The sequence below is a fragment of the Capronia coronata genome (assembly GCF_000585585.1).
Source record: "Capronia coronata CBS 617.96 chromosome Unknown acBCG-supercont1.6, whole genome shotgun sequence".
Classification (NCBI taxonomy): Eukaryota; Fungi; Ascomycota; class Eurotiomycetes; order Chaetothyriales; family Herpotrichiellaceae; genus Capronia; species Capronia coronata.
In genome coordinates this window covers 492,766-518,782 of record NW_006912898.1, presented here as the reverse complement: position 1 = coordinate 518,782, position 26,017 = coordinate 492,766, and the positions used below count along the sequence as shown (strand labels likewise).

The following is a 26,017-nucleotide window of genomic DNA, read 5'->3' as shown; positions in this document are numbered from 1 at the left end:
AGGATACACAACGGCCCATCATTCCTTTTGCGTAAGGCTGACCAATGGGCTTGGAACTCATTCCGAACTGTCGGGGAACAGAGCCACGGGGTGATTGTAGAGACAGCTCGCCAACGTGGACAGCGAATTTATTGAATGACTTCGTAGTGTTTCTCCATCAGATTCATCCTTGCATGCCAATCTATGCCTTTGACGGAACTAGAGTCTAGCTGGACCGGGTTGTATGACTCTGGGACCACTAGAAGTTTAGAATCAAATAGCCAGCCCAGCCATATTGGCCGCGTCGGGCTTGTATGCGTCAAGGTCCTTCTTCCTTGGTTCCGGCTCCCTTTCCACAGCCTGCCCATCCAACTGGCCAGCAGTCACGGTGTCCATGGCGGCATATCCGGGGACATCGAGCCCATACGCCGCACAGATTCTTCTGGCGACGCCCTCACCGCTCCACCACGCTCCAGTAGTTGTTCCAAGCGCGATAAACGGAGCTGTATGCTCTCCTGCAAGCCACAACCCTGTATGAGTAGGAGGCTTTATGCCATCTGACGAGTGAACAACAACCCCTGCTCGCATGACTTCAATATCCTCGTCTCCGCGTTCCAGCCCGACCTGGAAATTGCAGTAGCTTCCATTGCCCGCGAACCGGTCGGCCTGCCATTGCGTCATGAGCAGCGAGGTCGGTGTGCATGACGGGTCTGATGCCGAATAGTTCGGTAGGCGACTATAAAACGGCTGCGCGAAGGCCGTTAACACCGCGTTGTACTCGGCAGAATACGGTGTCAGATCCTGCACAGAGCGGACGACGTGCGTAGCGCACGCACCGTACATGTAGAAGAGGAGTGTTGGGTGGGCGTGCGGAGCGGGTAGACGTGCGAGTGAGGCGACGGACTGGTTCCATGCTTCGTCGATCGGATGGGGGATGTAGGCTGGATCGTGGAAGTGGGTGAAGAAGGGGTAGTTGGATGCGGACTGGGCATCGGGCGCAGGGTTGGAGTTATAGCTGGGACTCGAATCGCCGGCAGGCTTGACTTTGATATTGGCGTCGAGGGTTGAAATGGCCTTGTCGAGTTCACTTTTCTCGTCCCGCTGATGCTGGTGATCATCCCCGTTTGGCGAAAGCCAGAATGCCGTTGGGAACGTCACGTATAACTTCTCCAGTCGGCCGTAATTGATATTCTCTATCGCTGCGCATAGTCTGGGTGGGAGGGCCGGAGTGAATGCTGAAGTGTGGTAGCGTTTCAGCCAGCCTAAGGGGCACGTTACCACGACTTGGTCAAATGAAAGTCTCTCGCCTGTTGATGCTGTGACGGTGACTTTACGAGCGTGTCCATCTTCGTCTTCATCCTCATCCTGGGTTGAAGTGACTGTTGTGGTCTCTTGTCCCGCTTCCACCTTGCTCCCACCATCAACTCTGGTTCCGGTTTCGGTTCCATCTGTGTTTTCCTTGGCGATTCGACCTGTCGTATCATAGTGCACTATCTCCGTCTCGAGCCTGAGTTCGACCTTAGCAGGATCGGTCGCCGTCCGCCCGGCTTCTTTCAGAATATCCTTGTACGTGCTTGCGACAAAGACATTTTCTCCTTCAATGCACTCCTCTAGAAAGAAGAACTTCAAGCTCTGTTTCTCCACCGCATCACCAACAAACGGGCCCCACATCTGCGCCTCATGGAGGATGTCTTGTCGTCTTTTCTCGTCGATGTCCATGCTGGAAAGTTGTTCTCTGAAATACTCAGCCAGACTCGTGTGTGGGTCGATAGTTGCGGAATGTTCGTCCGAATACTTGAACGCCCCAACGAGCATCTCCCAGACTTTGCCGGACAGTTCGACAGCTTCGGCATTGGATCGTCTCGTCCCATTCGAGTCGACCAGCGCCTCTTCCTCCTCCGGCTCCATCACTTTCGTACCTGTCCTTTCAGCAATCTCCGTGATCGGGTTGCCTTTGGTCCCATGGATCCAGTTCGGGCCCATGTCCACCAGATACCCTCCGGATTCGACCTGGTGGACCCGTCCGCCAATACGATCGCGGGCTTCGAATAAGGTCACCTTCACTCCAGCACGGGCGAGGACATCTGAACACCGAAGCCCTGAAATGCCGGCGCCCACCACTGCCACGTGCGGGATGCGGCCTTTTGTGCTTTGACCGACTTGTCGAAGAGCGTACATGGTCGATGGGGGTGACATCGGCTCTGATACGAGGCTGGTCCGCTGGCCATTCTCGTTGTGAGCACTGTTGGCGAGGTCGCGGGATATTCGAGACATACGATATAAATCCGGCAGACTGCTAGGGCAGTGCAGGCACACACACTACCTCTGGTCTATGCCGGTCACACAGGTCTTAGAAGGAGGTTGTGTAACCCACAAAGAAGTTGCCCAGTCCTGAGAGATGCCGTGCCATCGATGATGTGGCATAGTATATGCGCATATGACTACATGATTTGCAGTAAAATATGTACGGTGGGGCATAAGCTAAGTATCGTTGTGCTTCCCGTCTGTCAACTATCCGACCACCAACTGCATTCGCCATCTGTGAATCATTGTCAACTCGAATACCCAAGCTAAATGTCGACCTCTTAAGTCAGTTGCTACCGCAGGCAAGCGAATCCTTTACCTACATGCCACACTTGTGCCTAGCCAGCATGAAAATGGCTTAGGGGGGAATTGAAGGAGTTCTAGGAGGAAACCAGAATAACAGGACGTCTCAGCGCGGCAGGCTCTGGCTGCTGACATTGAAGTATCAGAAATCATAATGTGGATAGACAACTTCGCTCATTCTATGATACCTCAGAAATAGGCGAGAATGTGGGACGGCAAGGCTGCGTATCCCTTTTTTGGGACCCAGTGAGAGTTGACAAGGCTGAATCACGTGGGCGGAGAACATCCCCAAACTAAATGAGGCTGTGACAACAATCGCCAATTCCAACTGCGTGTCTTCGAGTCTTGACCCTCCCGCCTATGCATCTCTCACCCTCCCTTTGGTTCCTGGCAGAAGTTGGTTGGTAGTGATACCTGCGAGAGTAGCAACATGTGAGATGCCTCCGAAACCCGCAGTCCGTGGCGAGTACATTGAAACTGTATGTCAACAAAACCCTCCACGTCCAACACTCCTAACATGTCGACAGGAAACCGGCAACAAAATCAGTCGAAAAGCCAGTGTCCTCGGTCCACGACATATAATATTGGCCGGCAAATGTGTGATACAGAACGATGTCGTGATTCGCGGTGACCTGGTGCGTCCTGCGCAGCCTAAACCTCCTCCCCAGCAAGGCGAACAGAAGTCTGCCACGCCCGACCAAACGTCGATACACCTCGGTCGTTACGTTTTCATCAGCCCGGGCTGTACACTGCATCCTCCGTCGCGCCTCACCACGGTCGCGAACCCCAATGGCGGCGAGCCACAGCAGATCATGACTTACTTCATGCTGAGGATCTCCGACTATGTCTACATTGGCCCGAACACGCACGTCAGAGCGGCGGAGATTAAGAGCAATGTCTACATTGGCGCTAACTGCACCGTTGGAAATATGGTCATTATCAAAGATAATGTCAAGATCCTCGATGGGACCGTGCTTCCTGCAAACACGGTGTGGGCTGGTGGCACCATCATTGCAGGGAGGCCTGGGCGTGTTGTCGGAGAGATTGGTGAAGGTTGGGCCGCTAATGGGACTAGTGGCTCGACTATGGACGAAGGCGTGGGTGTCAGAAGCAGAGAGAGATGGGCAGCCGTTGGAAACAAGCGATGAAGATGAACAACTTCAGATGTTTATCAGGCATCACATTGGGTGCGTGCCGTCTCCCGACACACTGCACGATTCAGACATTCTCGACGAAGACACCTAATACGTATTGACAGAGTGCTCTGGAGTGGAGCGCATTAGGTGCTTGCTGAGATCTCTACCAGCCTCTGACTCGAACACCTCACAATCGATGGCCGTCTCAGGGACTGCGTGTCCAGTCTGAAACTCGTTCTCAACCACCGGTTTTTGCCTTTCCGTCAAAAGATGGGAGGTTTACTGCTTGCACCACCAGTCGATCACAGAGGACGGCACAAGACCTGAAGCTATCGATCAGATCTGACAGGGAACATTGCGTACGTTACGTCTCCTGGCATGATCCGAAACAGCGCCCGAAGTCCTCTTTACCAACCCATCTTGCACCTTCCCATAGTCAACATTCGTCTCTCCTTTGGTCATCACCTCGCTACCAATATTTCCGGCTATTGGAGACCGGGACGTTCGTTGATCTTCTGCAGCTTGTCTTCCTCAGAGGTTCTAACACCATCTCTCTGGCTTTGGACCGGCGATTACAGAGAAATGGGTCGGCGCCATATACCGGCCTATGATTGAATCGTGGTAACGGCGTCCGGTAGCTGGGTGTTGAGCCAGCCGATGGTGATCTGGCACAGCACGTGGAAGAGCTGACTCCCAATGAGTCTCTGCTCCAGAGTCCGCTCTCTCCTCTGCCTCCCGAGTCTGGCCTTCCGACTGAGCAACATCGCAAACTGGATGGCTCTTGAGGGGATGTGGGTGGAAGCTGCTTCGGAATGCCTCATCATCAGAGACTGTCCAACGTTCAACTCGTTCTGAGTGATGCGGAGATGCCGGAGGACCTCTCTGCTCGCCTCGGCGTATCTGGAGTGGTGCTGGAACGAGGCTTTTGCGGCGGAATATCATCGGTCTCAAAACCTGCGAAGCTGCGGGCAGAGGAAACACTGCCATGTCCACCATCTGGTCAGGTGCATACACGGCACTGTTCAGACCTGTTATTGCGATACATCCTACATCCGATTCGATGTCAACATCCACGTCCCGGTGTTGTAATTCCTCTTCTGAACCCGGTCTTGATCGCGACAATGCCTGCCCAGCTCCTTCTATGTCGCTCCCTTGGTCATCGCAAGCACTTCCAATATCGCAACACGGCGTTCCCAAGTCTTCTTCTTTCAGGACTATACTTCCAGCGCAGTTCCCTGGGTCAGCTGCGTCACCACATTGGCCTTGGTGTGCAAGGTCAAGGTCACTACTGCGCCGGCACCCACTCCCGGCTTCAAGACTGCGACAGTCTGGGGCTCCCGGAGCGTCTTGGTTCTGGATTTGACGCTGTGTTTTCCACCACGATTGCAACATTGCGATGACCAGGACAGTTGCCATGACGGCACAGAATGCCATTGCTGCCGGACTGTTCATGTCTGGAGAAGAAAGGGAATGCCTCGCTGGCTCCAAACCAACCACACTAGACAGTATCGTCTGGCTTGCTCGGCTCGTCGTGATCTATGTCCGCAACGGTGAGTGCTTGAGGATAGTCTCCGAAATGGACAACAAGAGCGGGACAGGAACGTTGTCTCGAGTATAGGCGTGTCCGTGGGATGATCGATGTCCGAAGAAAAGATGTCATGTGTGAACGAGAGTGCACGGATGTTGTGGCCGAGAGCAAAGAAAGAGAGAGAGAGAGAGAGAGAGAGAGAGAGAGAGAGAGAGGTTATCCTTTCTCTGCTATCCATGGCACGACCTTCATGGGATGATATATCTTCCAGAACCAACGATGGATCGGATCACTGTGTGACCCCTTGGTCTTGCACTATCAGGTACGGCCATGATCCAGCTCAGCTCCAAGAAAGCGATACTATCTCGATCTTGCTTTTTTATGTCTCAGAGGCTCGCGTACAGAAGTCTCAATTCCTCACTCACGCACCAGCAAAGAGACACAAATTGATTCTTCTTTTTCTTCTTCTCATTCTCCTTTTTTGAGTCTCCGGGTCGTCCATCATCGAGTTTGCAACCAAAGCCGGCAATTTCCTCACACCTCTTGCATCCGCTCGCTCTATTTTGCTTTACTTTCCAATCGATCACTTTCTCATTTCGTTTCCCTCTCTGTCTCAATAGTCAATACTCCTGCTCGATGTCTCAGTTCATAAAGTCAAACGGGGCTCCTATATTGAAACACCTCTCTTTCTTCCTTTGTCTTTTCTTCTTAGGCGTCAGGAACCACTTAACCCCCGCCAATATCAACCGATATCAACCGATACAATTTCACTTTGTGTGCCACTTGGGGAATGCTTCGTGACGGGACCGGCCGCTGATATCGTCATGTCTCCTTGGGGATCCACCGTGGGAAATTTGGGTTCATGATGGCTATCTGCGTATTCATAACTCTGAATCCCTTGACCTCAGGAGAATTGAGTATCGTAGAGAGTCGACCGTGCTCACTCGGTTGTGATATTTGTCTCCAGAGGATGGAGGGCAAGGATTATTGCTTCCTTTCGCCTCGTGCGCAGTCAGTTATACATAATCATTGAACTCCCGGAATGGATATTATTCCTATAGTTGCAAGAGCATGTCGACGGTGGAGAGTACGCTTGCTTCTTGGAATGGGGGGAACAAGACAGTTTCCCATTGAATGAACTTGGTAGATTCGGCGTGCCCTAAGATGAAGAAACACAATAAACTATCTAAATCAAACTCCATACATAATCAAGTCTAGTCACGCATGGCATGTATAACAAACCTTCACACCCAGCGCCATACTTCATCGTCCATCTCACAGACCTGCAATACATCCCAGCGTTTTTTTGTCGGGTCAATACCGTCGTTTTTCCCATAACCAAGACCAAGACCAAACCGGGAAGAAAAAGAGAAAAGGAACACTCTCGTCACTTCGGTCTATGCCACCACCCAATAGCGACGTCACAGGCGACCTTAGAGCGTCGTCAACCAACTCATGCGGTGAGGTGGAATACCATAATGGCAATCACGCCTAGAATCCAGGCTTGCCACCAAGCAAACCCCTGTAACCCCATACCAAAGAGCCTCAGGAACAGCATTTACCACTTGAAGTCATGTCCTATCCCATGCAGTGGCGTGGATACGTAGCCATCATCGAGTGGCATTGTCGCTCGGTAACCTTTTGTCGACGCTGTCATCTACGCTGACATCTTGATCCGGATTGTGTCGGTGTATGGGCGGCGGCCTCGGGAAAAGATAAAGAGATCGCCGTGGTGGGGGCGACATTGTTGACGGTGTTGATGATGCAGTCGGGAGCTCTTCATGACGAGGCATGTGGGTTTCGGTGACACTTTGAGCCTCTTCTCCAAGGTTCAAATTGCTTTCGTAGGCTGGTAGTCGAGATCCGACGCTTGGTGCCGATCCCATGCGATTCGGATTCCTCTCGTACCGTGGCAGCTCAGATTCATCAGACCTAGGATACGGGGGCGGTATGGATGCTGTCGAAGCCGTCGTTCGGGAATCAGAGACTGACGATCCTGTAACAGAGTCCCAGTGGTTGTAGACGGTGGTACGACTTGAAGTAGCGAACACTATGCCGGCACGGGATACTGTCCTTCTCAGTTCACGCGCAGCTCGCGGTGGTCGAGATAGTCGGGATGCTGGGTCGTGCACGGGCGATTGTGATGATGGATTTGGGCTGATGTTTTCAAGTTCCGTGTCACTGATATCATAGAGGCCGGCAAGTCCTTCTTCTGATCGACCTTCCTGGCTGCTGCGCGGTCGCCACTTCATACCACGTATACAGTCTCGTATGCTGAAGAGTGCAATGAGCAGGAAGACAAAAGCAAACAGAGAGATTACCCCGACAGCGGCATCTGGAAACCCCATGATGGAGAGTTAGTACAGTCAGATGTCCTTTCCGTAAGTCACAAAGTTCAAGTCTAGATGGTCAGTGGTGTGAGGGCGATTTCAAAATGCTTGTTGAATACTCTGTCTTGTCTCCGGGTTTGCATCAATATACGATGTCGAGAGTGAGCAGCGACAGAAAAAATGCCTTTTAGGTAAAGCGGAAACATGTGTATTTTCATGCGCCTTGAAGGTCCTCTCATAAGGGTACCGGGGAGAAAGAATCACTAGGTTGAGGACTATCATACCGTATCCCTGGGACTGCGCCAGTGGAACAGCGCGACATATCGTGGCACATAAATTGCTTACCTGAAGTGCGACTGCGGCAAGCCAGACAGTGCTCGTTGAACCGAAGAAGACAGCTGGTAGGACTGGGATGCTCTCTGGGGATGGCCGTCCTATAAGGGTAACGATGTGTGCTCACTTCTGGAGGAATATATCTTCTCTGCTTGTGGCGTTCTGGTTGCGCCTTGAGAGAGCATGTCACGTGGCACAAACCATGTCTGAAAACTCGGCGAAGATACCAACATCCCGCCTATCTGTTGCCAGAGTGGCAATTGGTGAATGATTCGTGGAGCGGACCAACAGAACCAGAGTTTATGGTAGTTGAAACATGTTGATAGCAGGAAGCGCTCGCAAGTCTCGTGTACCAAGTCAGGTGATGCCTGCTGAATTGGATGACCACATAACCGATAGGCATTCTCGCACTGAGGACGAAAAGAATCAAGCAGAATGCATGCCTGAGAGCGTGGTGATGAGAAAAGTCTGATCGTCTCTAACGGCTGGTTGACTTTGCCCGTAGCTGGGAACCCGTTCAACAACACGGGCCAACGGGTTTAACCTTCGGGTCGATCATTCGGTCATTTGGCCAGATCAGGTAGGCTGGATCTGGATGGTCTCCCGGCGGTAAAAGCGTCTAGGACAGAAATGATCACAAGTTCATATCGACTTGATGCAGCCAGTAGACAATAGTTGTCATGAGAGCGACGATAACGTACCTAGCTGGCTTGCTGGGAGGCGTCGAGACCGAAGACCAGTATCTCAAATACCCATAGTGTGGCACGGACGATATACCAGCCACATGCCCGCAGCCTGGACTTCTGGCCACCGCCACGGGCATCCGTGCACCATATTTTCGGTCAATCAATGAGTGAGGTTAGGGATGGCTGGTGGCATGATGGTCAAGGACAAACTGAAGGCCGCCCGTGCGCTGCAGTAAAGCCTCGGATGCCAGTGATCGAGACGGCAGGCTCAATATTTCGTTCCGTATACGGACGCCGGAGCTGCTACGTACTATCAGTGATGGGTGTCTCGAGCAAGCAAGGATAGTGCAACCCTTATGATCTGGAAGAAAGGATCATCAGCCTATACCTGGAATGTCTGATTCGTCCGCAATGGGATCCGAAAAGGTCGGTCTGCAATCTAGACAAAGACAAAGTCTGGCCTGCTGGACTAGCATTTTTGAGCGAAGCCATATGACAAGGTGCATTGAATTCCTGAAGACCTTGCATGAATCAGGACACCAAAGGGAGGCTCGCGTCCAGTGTCAAGCTTAGCCGTCATGTTGGCAGCCCTTGTGACATCTTTTCAGGTGACTGGACATGAACGCAGGCGGAAGACGGATGAAAGTAGCACAGCGAGTCGCGGGGAAATATTCATTCTATCGTGGCTGTGCCTCTTCGATCTGCGGCACGGCAAGTGGCAGTCAGGGATGGATGGAAGGGATTGTGAGACCGTCAGGAGGTATCGGCATGTGCGATTCAGTTCATCGTCTAGATGACCCGAGACATGGGATGTGAAGTAGTGTGGCTCTGCCGTCTTTTCTTCCGATCCGAGCGGCGAGTGATTGATGAAGGGAGAGAGATGGGGTGTCGCAGTCGAGACGCAGGAGGAGTCGCGCGCGTCGAGACGAGAACATTTGACGAGAAGGAGCTGTCTCACTAGTCAGAGATCAAGCCATAGAAGGGGTAGAGAGTGTAGAGACCGGTCAGCGACCCGGATGGCGAATGGCTAACAGCCAACACGCGACAGAGGGTCCTTGGTCCCTTAACCCTAGGCCCCTGGATGGCGCGTTGCGGGTGTCAAGCTTGACCCTGGGCCTATGGTGCCTCGTTAGCCCCGTTGTGGCCACTCACTCGCGAACGAGTGTCAAACGCAGCCTCAAAAGTGTGTCGGGCGTGTCGGGCGTGTGTCTCGCGTTGTCTACCAATGAATGACTGGGTGTCAGCGGGCTTGGCCACGGGATGGGGCATTACAGTGGGAGGCCAAGTTGGGCGCGAGTGAGGCGGCGTGGTATGTAGAGAAGATTAGAGGGAGAGAAGAGGAGGGAGGAGGGAGAACAACTGTTCGCTCGTGACGAGATCCAGCGCAGCGCAGGCAGAATAGTTGGTATGATGGGTGCTTTGGGTGCAGGCGCAGGCAAAACTGTGTGTCAGCGCAATTGATGGCAGACCTACTAATATTCACGGTATACATAATACTAGTAATAGGAAGCAGAGACAAGTGTTCATTATTGCAGTATGGTAGTTGTCACTACTGAGTAGTGCCCCTCGCAGATGGTAGCAGGTGGTTTGCTCTGTATCCGTTGCCGTGTGTTGTGTATCGTGTGTGTAGCTGCAAATAGCGACCCGAACATCAATCGCTTCAAGTTTGTCCCCTGCATCATCTCCCTGCATCGTCTTTCTCTCCACAATCCTCAACCCTAGATTCCATGGCTTGGGAACAACACATTTTTGGTAGGTTCAAACCCTTCGATCCCTTCCCGAACTACACCCTATATTGTGCTGCCTGATGAGTGGGCACGGTTCAGCGGGCATCCAGCAAGGGGATCATCGAATACTCCATCTCGAATGACCTGGTCTGCTGGGCCACTGCCACCGTATCCTCTCCTCCGAGTCCCAGATGACAGCCGCCCAATCCGCACACCATCCTCGCCAGCCGCCAACACAGGGCGAAACACGAAACAGATCCATCTTGCAGTGGTGGTGCATCTCATTCTGGCCACTCTGGGCCAACAGCTGGACATATCTGGTGGCATTCTGCATTCAGTTCCATTCATATCCACCGCAAGCGCCCTTCCATACATCTCTCTCCCTTCAGAAATGTTGCCATACTAATTCAGCCCTTCCATCAGGCTCATAAACCCTCGTCTTCGCATCTCGAGATCACACCGATCTCTCTTCTCAACATCTGGCAGCGCTCGCCTTCGTCCGTGTCGAAAGCCTTGAGCGTCAAGAACCCATTGTCCCTCGCAAACCACCTTGTCACATTCTGGGGCCGGTCTCCCCACCTCTCAAGCCTCATCGAGCCTTTACCAGTCCTCCACAATTCTCCTAAGGAGTCTAGCACCCGAGTTGAAGCCCCTCCTGGTGCTCCTCACCCACCGGAACACATCAAAGAAGGGCAATACCGACAGCACCGACACCCATCAGCCCCCTGCGCCAAGTTCCAGCCCCTGACCACCCGCGAGAAAAACCAGCCAACAACGAAAGGGGAAAACCCTAACGGCATTGAGCTCAAGCCATCCGCACCCCGTGCCTGAGCTTATTGATCGGTCTATCCGCTAGTTACAGGGCCTATACCTCCCGCTGCTCCCAGACCCCTCGGATCTCCACCCTGCTGCAGTTGCTACATCACTCTTGTGCACTGTTCAGGGGACTGGCCAGACACTACGACGTGACTCTCTCTCAAACACAGGAGCTGCATCCTGGGCCGTGCCTAGGAATTTTGGAGCTATCCGCCATATTTTGGATATACTCAGAAAAAAGAAGAGCTCAGACCTCAATTGACCCTCCTGCTGGTCAGGACTGCACAGATCTACTCGACTAATACCAACCACCTACAGGTGTCAAAAGCCTGAAGTGGCCTGTCACTCTCCCTTCAACGTCGCTCACTTCACAGGCCAGGCAATCGATAAGGGTTACAGGAGAGATCCATAAACTCCCTTAACTACCTCTTTTCGGTCACTGTCTCGTCCCTCCATTCTTCTCATCTCGGTCGACTTCAGCCTTGATTAATCCAGAAGTTGCCTTCAGTTGACCTTGGACATCATCCATCATGGACTCTCATCACACCTTGGCCCAGAACAGGGCGGCATTGGAGGCGTTTGTGCGACAGCCAGTTCGCTCTTATATGATCCAGCATCTGGCCAAACATGCCTCAGAGGTCATTAGATGTGACCCAGAGCCGATTCCAGCAAACGCCATTCCTACTCCTCCCTCCACGCCTCCTCACCGAGCCTCATCAGCGGCCGCCCTACCGCCCTTGCCGACGCTGGAACAGTTCATCTACTCTCTGGTTCAGAAATCGTCTGTCCAGATCCCAACACTAATGACCTCTTTGGTCTACCTCGCCCGTCTGCGATCCCGGTTACCGCCTGTGGCGAAGGGAATGCGTTGCACAGTCCATCGCATCTTCCTTGCTTCTCTGATCCTGGCGGCCAAGAACTTGAACGATTCAAGCCCAAAGAATAAGCATTGGGCACGATACACCACCGTGAAGGGCTTTGATGGATTCGGATTCGCTCTGGCAGAGGTGAATTTGATGGAGAGACAGCTCTTATACCTGCTTGACTTTGACGTCCGGGTGTCGGAGCAAGACCTTTTTGACCATTTCGAACCATTCCTGGCACCTATCCGATTCCAGATGGAACTTCAACAACAACACGAAGAGATCCAGCTGACAAGCCTCAACCGAGTCTGGCACTCTCACCAGACCTCCTACGATTCCAACGTATCTCTCCCACCAACTCGCAAGGAAAATATCCTTCCCAGTGTCGCAACGCCCCCGCCGAGGGCGACAGGTGTCTACGACTCTCCAGCGTCTTGCGTCGACGAAGAGCTCGCGCATGGTCGTTATGCGCGCCAGAAAGTCAACAACGGCTCTCTGTCGCTGCCTGCCCAAAGCCATAACCGACGGTGGGCATCGCCTTTCCGACATTACGGGAACAACCGATCCGTGTCACCGCCTTCAATCCGAGATCTCCCACCACTGGTTCCGTCCAGCAGACCCGGAACCATGCATGGCCACTCCAACTCCAGATCTTCGTCCATGGCACCATCGCTACGATCGCGATCTTCATCCATTGCTCCTACATCTCGGGGGACGCCTTACAGTGTATCATCAGGCATCGATGACGCCGTTGTGGTGGTTGACCTAACAGAAAGCCCTGACGCGTCGTATCACAACGCCTACACCAAAGCAATGTCAGTGTCCAGGCCGAGCCTCAAAGGCCACCAGACAAGCTTCCAAGGCGAAAGCCAGCAACCCGCCAAAAAGGCTAGGGCGGACTCTGGCGTCGGTGGCGTCATGGCCAGAATCTTCAGCTCGGCTACCAGCAATTACAGACTCGGAAGGACGCCGATTCAAGTGGCTTAGGAGGCTCACAGACCGGATGATCACCAACGACCTGGGAAGAAGCGAAAGCGCGGAGCCCATTGAAGACTGATCTACATCATTTTGCTGTTTATGACATCTATTGTGCTGTTATGCATGGCGACGGCGTTCTGGAGATCAAACGATCCAATCGTGGTTGATCAACATAATTCTTCTGGCGAGACAACCTTGGAGATTTCGGGAAGAAGAAGACAGATCTTACTTCATGACGATTGTACAAACAAACATTGGCTAGGACTTTTTTTCACTGGTATGGGATGGAATGACGGACGGTTGCTATTGCCGAGCAGATTTCATTGGGCTGGTTTCAATATGGCTTGGGCAGGCAAGGCGAGGCAGGAGGAAAGGTATCGATGGGGACTTACGTGATACGATATCACCAGAAGGAGTGTCTGATACCCAGATCGATCCACGATGAGAGGTGGTTTCGGCTTGAGAGTAGCAGATCTCATATGACTAGAAGATCCAACGGGCCTGGGGAAGCAAGCCCGGACTTCGAACGAATTGAATTGACTTTGAACGTCTCAAACAAAAACAGTCCTCTGTGCTTGTGTCTTTGTTTCCAATCTCGTCCTGGCGTTTCACAGCGTCATCATCCCTTAACTACGACTTGTATTCTGGGTCTTGGGATTTAGGTTGCTATGAAATGAAATTCACAGATAGAAGACCATCCTAGTCAGCAAGCTTACGACAATTGTCATTTGTGAAGAAACATGCATTGCCAGTCTCGTCTTGTCTCCTGGATTCCCGAGTCTTCACGTATTATTACAGAGTAGTGAATGATACTAACAAAGCGCGCAATCCAGACGGACATGTCACGTGACGGGCTGTCATCCGGTCGATGGACTCGACTCGGACTTGGACTCGCCTTGACGACTCTGACGACTCTAGTCCTTGGTCTGTGCCCATCTGCCACCCAGCCCCCTCCCTCCCCCTTCCATCAAACTATTCAGACATCCCCTTCCTGCCTCCCCGTTCATTCCCAAGTGAAGGGGCTGGAAACGTCAGATGAGAGCGGAACCGAGACCAGACGCGAGATGTCGTGTCTGCCTTTCTGTTTCCCAAGGAATCGAGGGATGGGAGTTCCCCTCCTCCAGAGACAGAGACAGAGCCATGCTACGCATGACGCATGACCGGACCAATCTAGGTAGGAATGATTGCGCAATCATTCATGTATGTGTCTTGCGATCTCGGACAATGACAGTCAGCCCGCTGGTCAGCAGGAGAAGGAATAGTTTGTCACTTGCGAGACCAGGCGCGGATGAGAGGATACGGGGTGTGTGTTTCTCTGGCATCGATGAAGCCATGTCTTTTCGCCATGTCTTTCGAGATGTCTTTCGAGATGTATGATGTATGGTCGGTCTTGGGAGCTACATGGTAGGGGTGGTGTGCCTGAGCTGCCAGGACATTGCCCGGGTCATTTTCGTAAGAACCCTTGCGGTGGGATTGGATTCGTTCGTGGAATCCGTCTCTTGTTGGCTACGCTTTGCGCAATTGCTCTGATAAGCGCTGTGGGCGGATGACCCGGCGGGAGACCCGAAGCTGCTGGAGAGGAGGACGATTTCGCTGGCAGTGATATCCCGATGGGCCTTGCATCAGTCAAGGCTCAAGAACCAGGCAGCGAGGATGATTGCCCTAGTGTAGGCGGTCTTTTCCCCTCAAGTCAGGTGTGTATTGATACCCAGTCAACGGGGTTCATGACTTCCATCGCTCTTCTTGGTAGTGCCGGGTAACGTCTTCATTGGTCCTGTGGGGAGCAGATCAGGCTCGGTTTCCACCTCTTTCTCACTCAGATTGATCCTCACTCCCACTCCCAATCGAGCCACATTTGTCACTACCCTACCGATCGCCCAGCCCAGCACCACGCCCCAAAGCACGGTACAAGGCCATTTCTGCCACTCGCGGTCCCAATCGAGAGCCATCGGCACGGCACCGACCCATCCGCCGACCATGGCGCCCACGGTGCCAGCCCACACGCCGGCTTCGTCAAAGGGTAGCCATGCAGCCGCAACATCCCGCCATGCTGAGGACGAGACTCCGTGCGTGTAGAAAATAGGGAGGAAGCCGAGAAGCGAGACGTGCGCGGCGAGCAGGAGCGTGTGAGGGAGCAGGGAGGTCGGATACAGCGGTGCGCCGAGAACGAGGGCGATGATCGTCAAAGGGAGAGGTGGGAGTATGAGTGTCAGGATGAGGGAGAAGAAAGTTGGCTGTGACGATGAAATGTATATGTTAGCTCATCCCAACATGGGTTTTTCGACCGTAGCGTGCATAGATGAACAAGGATCGGACGAAGAGATTCCCCAACACTGAAAGACCAGAAGCCATCGCTGGGACAAGAACTAACATACCATAACCCTGCCTCTCCAGCTGCCTCCAGCACCATCACCCTTCCCTGCACCAGAGTTCCCAAGCTTCTTCCTAACATTCCCTGAGCCCGACCCCGAGGCCGCCCCTTTTGTAGCAGTATTTCGGGACCCCTTCGCGCCCGTTCCATCAATGATCTTCCCGGCGGCTGTGCCGTTGACCCAGGACCCAGCACTAGGAAGACAAACTGCGCAGAAGACAGCCTGCGCGAGACCAACGACAACCAGATCCGTGAGCATCATCGGGAACGGGTCGGCGACCAGCGCGGATGCGCGGATGTAGTAGTAGATCACCACCACCAGGGTATGGATATAGCTATATTTCTTCGCCGACGGCGAGGAGAGCAGAGGGATCGGGTGTGTTGTAGGTGTCAGGAGTCGGGCGGACGCGATCGGTTGAGCTGGTGTCGCGGGAAGAAGGTGGGTCAGAGCTGAAGAGGACATTTTTGGGGGGGGCGAGAGGAGCACTGGAAGAAAAGAGAGAAGAGCGAGGACAAAACACAAGTATTAGTAGCTGGGACACCTCTTTGGGCTCCTCATGCCACGGCAGCTGGTGGTGAATTGTGTTCGTTGTACTCTTGTAGTAGAAGTTCAAATGTTCAACATTGATTGATTGAACTCCGACTCCGAGTTTCCAAAGTTTCCGGTTCTCCAATTCTGCTTGGCAGGTTTCGGTCATTTGCTACAGCGACAGTTCTACTAGTACATCTACATTTGTCTACTATTTGGTCGGCCCCTTTCCTCCTCAGCCTTGGAGATATTGAATCGATCAAGATTGAAGCCATCTCTTCTGTCTACGGCTTCGATCACCGGATGGCTGTCTGATGAATGAGTCGGAATATCCTGCAGTCCAACACATGACCCCAGAGCATTGTGTATAATACAAGAAACACGAGCAGCCAACATGGCTCTGGTTGTTACCAACTCCCTCTTCACACCGGTCATCTGGGCATCACAATGCAAACATGCTCATGTGGTACAGTTCCAACCGAGCAACCACCAAATCCTCTCGCGTGAGGGTTGTGTGCGAAAGAGGTGCAGAGGATCGCAAGCCGATTATATGCAGTAACATCGCCTCCATCAATGCGACAGTACTCCCCCATAAACGCCGTCAAATCCTGGTTTCTATTACAGCCGATCCCAAAGAGTCTCGGGCGGACTCAAAAGTGGTTCTGCTTTCCTTGGGAGTTGCGTAAACATCTTCAGATTCTTCGTCGAGCTCAGTCTCGGCGTCTGTTTCGGCGTCTGTCCCACTGAACCGCGATATCTCGGCCACGGCATGACTAAGTTGGAATCCTGCTGTCCGATGCAGGCTTCGGGGCGTTCCAGCCGTATTATGCGTTGATTCAGGGCTTGGTGTCGGGTAAGCTTCGCGAATGGTGGCGTAAATGGGGGTGCGCATGCTATCTAATTCTTTCTGCAATTCCGTCACCTGTGCCTCCAGCTGTTGACGAGCTTCCTTCTCTTCCTCAATTAAGGCCATTAGTATATGAACCTGACCCGCAGATAGTTGAGTCGAGGACGGCGAAGCCTCGCTTGATTGTGTTGCCGGTTGGCGGCTGGCATAGTTGGGTCGGATGGTGGCAGTGGTAGCCGTACTTGCCCTTTGCAGACCGGCTGCCTTGCGGGCTTCGATTGAAGGAGATGGCGATTCTCCAGGAGAAGACAGGAATGTTATTGCATGCGCCGCGACCGGAGAATGAAAATAACGCGGGTTTCGTGGAGAGCCTGTATCCGTCGCCGAATGCCCGTGATCATCAAACAAGATGTCGTGCGCCGACCCTCGAATGAATGGTTTCGACGGAAGTACAGGTTTCGAAATGTTGTTGCCTTGCAGCTTCGCGATTGCGTACTCAAAGTCAAACAGCTTTATTTCTAGAGTATTCACTCTCTGTTCCAGGTTGGTGCCATTCTTGCCCGTGTCTTCGAGACCGAACTCAAAGCTTTGCATCGGGTCGACGACCCCCGGCACTGATTGCGATTCGGGAGCCGAGTGTACCGCCTCAACTGCGATAGACTGCCCACTGTACACAGGAACTGGCTTCTGAATAGCACTATTACGCCAGTACGCTATTTCACCTGCGCGATCACGAGCACTAGACAATTCAATGCCCTCCCGCTGCAGCAGCTCGCTGAGCGCATCTGCACTTCTGGAACGACGGTTCAAGCGGCCGTCGGAGATGTAGTTCCCTTTCGACCAGCTGTCCTGTGGAGAAGTCTCAGAGGTGAAGCGGTTGAGGCCCTCATGATCAAGTCCGGTCTCCTTGTCATCGAAAACCAAGCTTGGCAGAGTATTCCGGCGCCCGCGCCGTGGAAGAACTTGTAAGCCTTGCTTTGGAGGGTCTTGTTCTTGCTGAATCGAGTGCGATCCGAGTGCAGCATCCCGCAGAGGAGATGCTGACGTAGGACTTGGGCCAGCCCGTGTTTGTGTCTGTTGCTCTGCCACCGAGAACAGTTGTCTCCGATTGCTGTACTCAAACACGTTGGAGTCTGCAGGTGCAGATCTATGTCGCTTGCTAGAGAACATGCGCTTCAGAGCAGCGCGAATTCCCCCAGATCTCTTCTGGTCAAGGGACGCTTTGGCAGGTATCGTAGACATCGAGCGGGGAAGACTAGATGGCCCGGAGGAACCGCGAGTCGCCGCGTAAGCTTGCGTGTCGCTTGCATGGCGTATATGGGGATCCTGTGCCGAGGGAATCTTCGATTGCCATGAAGCCTCGTATGGTCGATGCCCAGAGCTGTGGAAAGACTGGGTTGCATATCTAGGACGATAAGAGGTGTCTGCTGACCCTTCAAAGGGCAGCGGCTCAGATATCTTGATGTCGCCTCTGCGCAAAGCAGCACCCGCACCAGCCATACCCAGCGATCCTTGTGCTCGATGCCTTGGAGAGTGCATACTGACAGGGCTCGAGACAAGAGAAACAAGGCCGGTTAGGAATGCCTGGCAATGGCGCATCAGCGTTGAGTCGACGACCCAGAGCAATGTTGCATCATGTTGCCGCACATTCAGTTGACCGGCTCCAATCACACGTTATGCCGCCTAAGCTCGAAGAATGGCTTCAAGAGTGGTGCCGCGCCCAGTTGCCTGAGTCGACCAGTGTCGGGCAGCAGCACGTCAGCGACTGTAGCTCCACCTGTGCTCTGAGATGTGGGCGATGCGGTGCAAATTCGTCCAGGTCAAGCATACAACGGACTACTCAGATACGGGAGGAGATGTCGCGTGGGAATTCTGCAGCCCAAAGACATCAAACACAGACCACAAGACGAAGGAATAGCAAGGAGAAGCTCGGCGGTTCTGTATGCAGACTCGGAGAGGGAACAAAAGAGCACGACAAACTGATCGAAGACTCGCGGTCATGGGTAGGGTTCAAAAGGATATCGCAAGTGAGGACCGACATGAGGACGCCGAGTGAAGCCTGCAGGACGGAAACGTGTCGTCGCTTCGCTCGATTATAGCCGAGGACCGTCAACGGCAGGAACCAGTTGTTGCCAGGAGACGAGCCTGCACGAATGCACTACTCCCAGATCCAGGGCCCGAACAGTCAACATCCTTGTAGAGGAGGGTCAGAAGATCAGAGGTGACTATGGGAGACTTGATACCGAAAAGGCTAGGATGACTGCGAGCCATGACAGCTGGCCCAGTTCCCACTCCTGGTCGGAACCAGCATCGCTCTGGGCGTTTCAGTGCCAATACGTATAGAGACGGAGGCTACGAGGCGTCGATGGAAGGGACCGAACAGCGAGATGGTGTGAGGCCATACTAGTAAAATGATAACAGAGCCAGGGGACAGGAACTTGAAGAGGAAATGTGGGCGGTGAAGCAGACTTGCAGTGAGTTTAGCAGGCGTCAAGGGCGTCAAGGCTGGCAGACTGCGCACCCACTGGCAGTGAGCGTGAAGGGGCAGCTTCTCATTGGGTGAGATGGCTAAAGGAGCCTTCCTTGACCCCTGGCGCAGGCGGGGTGACGGTCTCACTCAGAATCGCTCTAGCAGGAGTCTATGATACCTACCTACTACTCTCAGGCTGTACACACTCAACTCAACAACAATATTCTACAGAGTACTATAGTCATCCTACTCTACTACTACTAACTTGTATCTCCTCTGCTCGGCCAGGATATCATTAAAGCGATGGATTCACATTCCACCTACTACTGTGTACCTACCTGCATTCCCATCTTTGACAGCTCTACAGATCATGGACTACGTACTAGTACAAATACATCAACACATCATCTCTTTTCCGGCTGACCAACCACCATCTCTACCCGACCCTCCATCTGGTATCTTATCTCGAATCATCGACTCTCTTGCTCCAGATCCTGCTTGATGGATGCTGCTACGAAGCCATTTCCGCCTCTTATCATTGCTAGCCTCGCAAAAAACCTAGGTAGCTCACCAGCTACTCGAGCAAGGGGATGTTGTGGCAGCTTCGAGACTCACCGCCACCATAGTCAACCCCTCCAATCATTGAATAATCCCGGCCCCTCTCCCGACATGGTGGGAAAAGGAGGAGGACGAGGACGAGGGAGACGAGGACTAGGCGTGGACGCATCAACATATTGCGACTGGTCTCCCTTATCAATCGCTTACTGGCTTACCCCTGCGCCATGCAGCGATGCAAGACATCGTTAGTGGGGGAAATAGGCATCGGCCTTTGCCCTTTCAGGCTTAACGATGTCTGCGTCGCTGTTTCGGGGCGCTACACCCAATTTTCGATGCAGCTGAAAGCCTGAAGAACAGCAAGGTATGTACGTACGACGAAACAGAGAAGGGTCGGGATAACAAACATAAATGTCGAATATCAAGAACTCGGTGCCGATAACAACGGTAGAGGTCTGGTCAACCTCAAGAGGTTGAACCGGTTCGAGGATGATCCAGTGGAACCCTGTCAACTTGAAACCCGACCAGGGTTTCGAGCCAATCATTGCAGCATTGCCATTTATCTCCATGGTCATCTGGGGGCTGGAAATCTGTTTGAGTTTCGCTGGCACTTCTTGCGAAGATGTTCGCCTTTCAAGGTACGCGGTTGCCCCCATGATTGGTCTCACCCCAAAAGGTTGACTCTGAAACGGACAAACCGTTATCTTGGCCTTTCTTTCCATTTGGGAAGGCTGTCCGCATATGCTGGCGAACGCAACCTGTATTGGATTGTCACTTTCGATTCTTCCTTCCTGTTCCCTGTCAATCCAACCGAATTCCTTCGTGAAGCCACACCTGCGCACGGCGTCGCCGTACCATATGGCCCAGGTCTACAGAGAGCGAAACGCCTCTGGTAGTGAGCAGCCTTCTGGCTTCTGGGCCCGTCAGCCGATCGTCAGCCGCATCTCAAACCTGACCTTCTCCTCGAGTTGGCCTGGGATAAGATCGTCATATCGATGCCGCCACGCATACTTCTCTATTAGAAGCTTCTCGGATGGTCTGACGGAGTTCGGTCCGTGAATCGCAATCTTGGACCGGTCCACAGTTCAATCCTCGGTAACCTCCCACAGGAGTGTTCCACGGTACGTTGATGGTATCGGTATCCAACCCAATAGACTGCCAATCCATTTGTCGAGAGGGCTCCACGTCAGACTCTACGATTGTACCTTGAAACAAGTCATCCTGAGTATTCCCGGTTTGCAACCGTCCCGAGAGCAGGACCATGCGGTTAGGCCTACCATAAGCTGATTCCTCAGCCTTACTCGTCCTGGACAGAAGGCTTTGCTGGCTCCATCTACTTGCGGCACCATGTGTTCCACCGTGCAGCAACTTACCCTGATTCCAGGTCCTGAATGCTTGGGTATCTGAGATCAGCGTGCTCTTCGAGGAATTTCATCCATCTCTTGAGAAAAGAGCTGCCTCTGGAAACTGTCTCCGAATCTCCGATCACACATAGGTGTCTTTTAGGTCGTGTCATCGCCACTGTTGCCACGGTCAGTCTGCCTTCAACGACCAGCAAGGGGGGAGCGCCTAGCCCCGTCGGCAGTGACTAGGGACGTCTCTTCCAAAGCAGCAAAACATTACAAACCGACAGTAGGACAGCTTACCGTTTAATCTCCGCTTTTCACCCAGGAAGCCCACCTCGTGTGCAGCATTGCTTCTGACCAGACTGACAACAACGGCCTCCTTCTCGCGCCCCTGGAAGCCATCCACACTACCAAGTTCGACATTTGGATACTTTGTCCTCAATAGGGAGCTGAGAATGGCAAGCTGGGCATTATAGGGTGTCACCACTGCAATATCTTCCTCTCTGACGCCAGCATCTATCAGGTTCTTCACGTGCATCGCGGCCACAGCAGCTTCCATCTCATTGCTCTTACTGTCCCCCAGCAGGACAGATTTGTTGACCCGTCCAGTGTCGTCTTCAGTCCTCTCAGGGAAATCCCCGCCTTGGGTATCAAAGAAAACTAGAGGTTCTGTGGTGTCTTCCGTCGGCTGCACCTCATAAGGCAAGTCTCTCAAAAGTCGAGTCTTGACTGCGTCTGCTGCAACTAGCTCGCCGCCATACAGCTCGTCGCTGGGGAAGCGCATGATCTTCTCATGCATTCGATACTGGGTGTTCAGCAGCCTCTTGATCTTAGAGCCGTGCATGGCCAGAAGCCGATCAAACATGGTCATCTCCAAAGACCAGTTCTTGGCCGCTGTGATTTCTTCCTCGTTGATGGATAACTTTGTCAGTTCCTCTTCCAAGCTCTTCAGCTTGGCTGTCTTGTCCGTGGCATGATCCTTATCATCTGCACTCTTCACGGTGGGCGGCAGTTGCAGGTGGTCGCCCGCCAACACGAGCTTCTTCAGAACATTGCCACCGAAAATCAGCGGGATCCAGCATTGCGGCTCTAGTGCCTGACTGGCCTCGTCAATGATCAGTACATCGAACTGCTCATTGCGCAATTGGTGGCTGCCTGCTCCATGGAGGGTTGACAGAACAACCTTGCTACCTTTGACGAGCCCGTCAATGCATCTCCCCTCTCTCTCGCGAAACTCCTTCCTCAGTTCCTTGAGGTCGGCGTAAATCGCGCGACGTTCACGGCCATTGCGGGCCTTGCGTATGGAGGCCTGCTTTTCGTCCAGTTCTTTTCGCACATCGCTTACAATCTCCGCGGCCTCACTAGTGCGTGTCAAGATTTCGAGGGAATGATTCAGAACACTAGGCAAGAGTCGGGCAGGATGGCCAAGACGCACAATGGGTGTGCTTGAGGACGCCAAGGCCAAGCGTTCGACAATGTTGTCCACGCTGATATTGCTCGGTCCGCAAACCAGGACACGTTGGTTCTGCTTCAGGAGTTGCAGGATCAGTTCAATCAATGTATAGGTCTTCCCAGTACCAGGTGGTCCGTGGATCAGGGCAATCTCCGGTGACGAGAGTGCAAACCGAATTGCATCTTGTTGCGAAGCATTCAAAGTGGGATCGCAGAACACGACGTCCTTCACCGTCTCAAGGTTCGGAGATCCTGGTGAAGACAGACCTAGCAGAACACGCTGCAAGGCGGTGTACGATGCTTCAGGGGTCTTGAGGAGCTTGGTCAGAGCTTGGTTCATTCTGAGGTGACGTATCAGCCCAGTTGCATATCTCAAAATTGGATCAACATGACCTTTACCTTTTGTACGTGACATCATTTGCAAGCTTGACCCTGGAGGGAACGCAAGAGTGGTCAGTATCCAAAGATCAGGTAGTGAAGCACAGGGGTGATGTGTCAAACTTACAACCACAGCTTCCCATCAGGTACCGCTTCCACGTCGTCACCGCCATCCTTGCCCAGGGCGACCCAGACGGCTCTTTCGCCGACCCTGGTGACGACGCCTTCGACGCCCTTCCCTTTCAACTCATTGACTTCCCTCTTCTTCGCAGTGCCCTTGGGCATCTCCCCTAGCCTGACGATATCACCGGTGCGGATACCATGTTCAGGTAATTCGCCCTTGGAATCCTTGGCCACGACGGCAGAGTCGAGGCCAAGTTCGACCACCGACCGGCCCCCAAGGCCTGTCTTGAAAGACTGTATCGACAAGTTGAGAATGGCCAGCCCAGCACGTGCCAGCGTACTGGGCGGCGTGGACGACAGGAGGAGACTGGTCTCAGCGACTTCCGAGGCCTGCTCAACAGAAAGCAGTGAAAGCAATGTGGCGAAGAACGCCGCAGGGGGCAGGACCACTCGTTTGGACACCGACGGCATTGTTCTGTTCTGTTCTGATCCTGAACCTCGGCTCGATGAGTTGCCGAAATACCTGGGATCATCGATTCAAGAGCCTCCAGTAACCTAGGGTGTATCTTGGCAATGAGCGAGCACAACCGTAGTATTGCAGTCAGGCATCTAGGCTTGCACTTTGGAATGATTGGACGGATGGTGTTGCCTGGTCCAATGAATGGTTCAATGAAACAAGTGTCCGTGCTTCTTATACCTCCACTTTTGACCGTGAAGACAGGTGGTAAATCACAAATAGTAATACAAATATCTCTTTTCGGACATCGATGGGTGGAGAGGAGAAGGTCGAGACGAGTACGTCGGCCTGGAACCGCAGCAACGCGGCGAAAGAGTTCCGAGAGTATGTGCCCTAATGGCTGTGATGCACCGCGAGTGATGTAAGTATGCTGGCTTCTATTGATCGTCTAACTCGGCGCAGAAAAGCCTAGGAGCCTCATCGATCGGCACGTCCTCGAGGATGTACCACGAGAGACGAATGATAATTGATTCGAATGTACCTCGGCGGGCCTTTTGGCACTGACCAAGCTGCGACCAGATTGCGAGTCTTGCTGGAAGTATTTTGTGGTATTATTGGTTCGAGGGAGAGTTTTACAACGAGGAATTCTTTAAGGCGAGTTGCCGCATATGGCAGGGTGTTACGTAAGGAGTTATGTCATTTATCACGTGATCCGCTGTGGGAACTGCAGTTCGCGTTGACACTGAGTTTGCGGAAGATCAGTTTATCCGGCCGCCGGAAGTGGCGTTCTTCCCGTGCGCCTCCAAAACCTCCTTCTGACGACATCAATATCTTTGCACCTGCTGCTGCTCTTTCCATAGCATCACCTCCACGCCTCCTTGCCCCTGAAGTTGTATATTGAAATTAATGCCTGGTTCACGGCGGACCTGTTGGAGCGGGACTGGTATTGACAATATTGAGGTACTATCTCAAGTACTGCCGATTGCAGACAAGTGTATCCCTACCCGGAAGCTAGGTCCTATATGTCCAGAATACCTCACAACAGCAACAACGCACAGCTGGCACCTATGGTCCCTCAATATGATCAGGCCACGCTTCGGGGAGGTCTGTAAGTCTTGGGGGGAATCGCTCTATCCTGGCTGGTATTCTTCGTTGTGCACATTGGACAGAGAGGTACCGTTCTTCGCAAACGGCCAGTCCACCTCGGCAGTGATGTATGACAAGAGACATCCAGACCCTGCTCGGTATGAATATCCCAAAAGCTTAGGCAATCGTGTGCTCAGATCAGAACGATCGAGTCAATGCGGGGATCTGCTACTAGTCTTCGAAAGGTTTGCCGGAGACGAGTCCAGTCTCCAGAGGTTATGTTTCAGTCAAAGCACTCTCTTGCTAAGCGATCTTGAGGAGAGTCCTGAATGGATGGCGGAATATTTCATACACTGACCTTCCAAAGCGAGATGCCACGGGCTTGATGTCAGCCAACCTGACACTGGCTATGGAATGTATGTCCATTGGGCGTGGTCTGATGTGTCTAGAACCATCATTCATAACCTTTCCAAAGCCGGCAAGGCGACGAAAGTGGCTAAGGAGGCCATTGGAGACTATATGCTCATATTGATTGCAACGAATCACTTTTGCCATAGGGTCCGAAAGCCATGAGCGCCACCGTGCGACGGTTACAACATGTTCCTTGGGGAGGCTGCACTGGTTTGATGTATACTAACGGACAGCTCGCGGTCTGGACGATGGGTGGCCCCAATACCAATGCCTAGACCTGAGGAATATTTTACCGATAGCCTTCTTCGGTCGAGGACATTTACGGCGAGAGTGACATACAGCTCCGCGGGGCTGGGGAAAATCCCTGAAGACAGCGGCACCAACCATGTCGCAGAAAATTGCTCGTTGCAGCCAACAGTGGGTACCTGTTAATACCTGCAATGAAGAAGAAAATGGCCATCAATGCCAAAGCATGTTCAGAAATCCGATGCAGACAGAATCGCCAGATCCAGGCTTCGAACACCACGTTTCTTACATCACAGTTTTTATCGTCCCATGTGTTCCTGACCTATGTTCGGAAACGCAGAAGATCGGCAGGCTTGCTGGAGGACGGGCAGCTTCTCGAAAAATGCGAAGATTCGGTCCCTGGATGTGATGATCGCATTGTATTGGGATGGTCGGACCATGGGGTCTAAGCGCGGAGTCCCGTGCGTCGCGGGTTTTCTGGACTCGCGGAGCCTTGTGGGGAAAACCACCCGACAGACCGTTGAGGTGGCTCGTGCACAATAGACCATTCAAGTCTGTCGTTCAACGGCCCCAGTCATAGTGGTCTATTGGAAAATGCGACAGTCTGGCACTGCATGGCCAGACATTGTCGCGGACCATACGAAAAACATATCAACGACCTTACACGGACAGACTCAGGGGAACTGTGTCCTATGATAGCCACAGTCCTTGTCAGACCCGTCTTCTGTCCCCGCCCACGCCATGGAGCTGTCTTGTCAGTACT

The 26,017-nt window shown here is 52.9% G+C and overlaps 8 protein-coding genes across 8 annotated transcripts; 2 read left to right on the top strand and 6 right to left on the bottom strand.

Annotated features, from left to right (window-relative positions):
* Window positions 1-252: 252 nt before the first annotated feature.
* Window positions 253-2,157, bottom strand: A1O1_06859 (uncharacterized protein; the record flags this gene model as incomplete). Its single annotated transcript, XM_007727736.1, has 1 exon — window positions 253-2,157. The coding sequence occupies one exon, from the start codon at window positions 2,155-2,157 to the stop codon at window positions 253-255; it is 1,905 nt and encodes a 634-aa protein (XP_007725926.1).
* An 866-nt stretch (window positions 2,158-3,023) lies between these two features.
* Window positions 3,024-3,734, top strand: A1O1_06858 (uncharacterized protein; the record flags this gene model as incomplete). The annotated part of the gene is made up of 2 exons (XM_007727735.1): window positions 3,024-3,065; window positions 3,114-3,734. The coding sequence occupies 2 exons, from the start codon at window positions 3,024-3,026 to the stop codon at window positions 3,732-3,734; spliced, it is 663 nt and encodes a 220-aa protein (XP_007725925.1).
* A 573-nt stretch (window positions 3,735-4,307) lies between these two features.
* A1O1_06857 (uncharacterized protein) lies at window positions 4,308-4,685 on the bottom strand. The gene has a single exon (XM_007727734.1). It carries the CDS (start codon window positions 4,544-4,546, stop codon window positions 4,328-4,330), a length of 219 nt encoding a protein of 72 aa, XP_007725924.1. The 5' UTR covers window positions 4,547-4,685; the 3' UTR covers window positions 4,308-4,327.
* Window positions 4,686-6,860: 2,175 nt separating this feature from the next.
* Window positions 6,861-7,598, bottom strand: A1O1_06856 (uncharacterized protein; the record flags this gene model as incomplete). The annotated part of the gene is made up of 1 exon (XM_007727733.1): window positions 6,861-7,598. One exon carries the CDS (start codon window positions 7,596-7,598, stop codon window positions 6,861-6,863), a length of 738 nt encoding a protein of 245 aa, XP_007725923.1.
* A 4,074-nt stretch (window positions 7,599-11,672) lies between these two features.
* A1O1_06855 (uncharacterized protein) lies at window positions 11,673-12,992 on the top strand (the record flags this gene model as incomplete). Its single annotated transcript, XM_007727732.1, has 1 exon — window positions 11,673-12,992. One exon carries the CDS (start codon window positions 11,673-11,675, stop codon window positions 12,990-12,992), a length of 1,320 nt encoding a protein of 439 aa, XP_007725922.1.
* A 1,703-nt stretch (window positions 12,993-14,695) lies between these two features.
* On the bottom strand, window positions 14,696-15,817 carry A1O1_06854 (uncharacterized protein; the record flags this gene model as incomplete). The annotated part of the gene is made up of 2 exons (XM_007727731.1): window positions 14,696-15,217; window positions 15,359-15,817. The coding sequence occupies 2 exons, from the start codon at window positions 15,815-15,817 to the stop codon at window positions 14,696-14,698; spliced, it is 981 nt and encodes a 326-aa protein (XP_007725921.1).
* Window positions 15,818-16,484: 667 nt separating this feature from the next.
* A1O1_06853 (uncharacterized protein) lies at window positions 16,485-18,230 on the bottom strand (the record flags this gene model as incomplete). Its single annotated transcript, XM_007727730.1, has 1 exon — window positions 16,485-18,230. The coding sequence occupies one exon, from the start codon at window positions 18,228-18,230 to the stop codon at window positions 16,485-16,487; it is 1,746 nt and encodes a 581-aa protein (XP_007725920.1).
* Window positions 18,231-21,124: 2,894 nt separating this feature from the next.
* On the bottom strand, window positions 21,125-23,525 carry A1O1_06852 (uncharacterized protein; the record flags this gene model as incomplete). The annotated part of the gene is made up of 4 exons (XM_007727729.1): window positions 21,125-21,276; window positions 21,402-22,894; window positions 22,953-22,985; window positions 23,059-23,525. 4 exons carry the CDS (start codon window positions 23,523-23,525, stop codon window positions 21,125-21,127), a joined length of 2,145 nt encoding a protein of 714 aa, XP_007725919.1.
* Window positions 23,526-26,017: the final 2,492 nt, after the last annotated feature.

Excerpts from the sequence above, each read along its gene's own strand:
- A1O1_06857 (XM_007727734.1), bottom strand. The coding sequence starts at position 4,546 with ATGATGAGGCATTCCGAAGCAGCTTCCACCCACATCCCCTCAAGAGCC.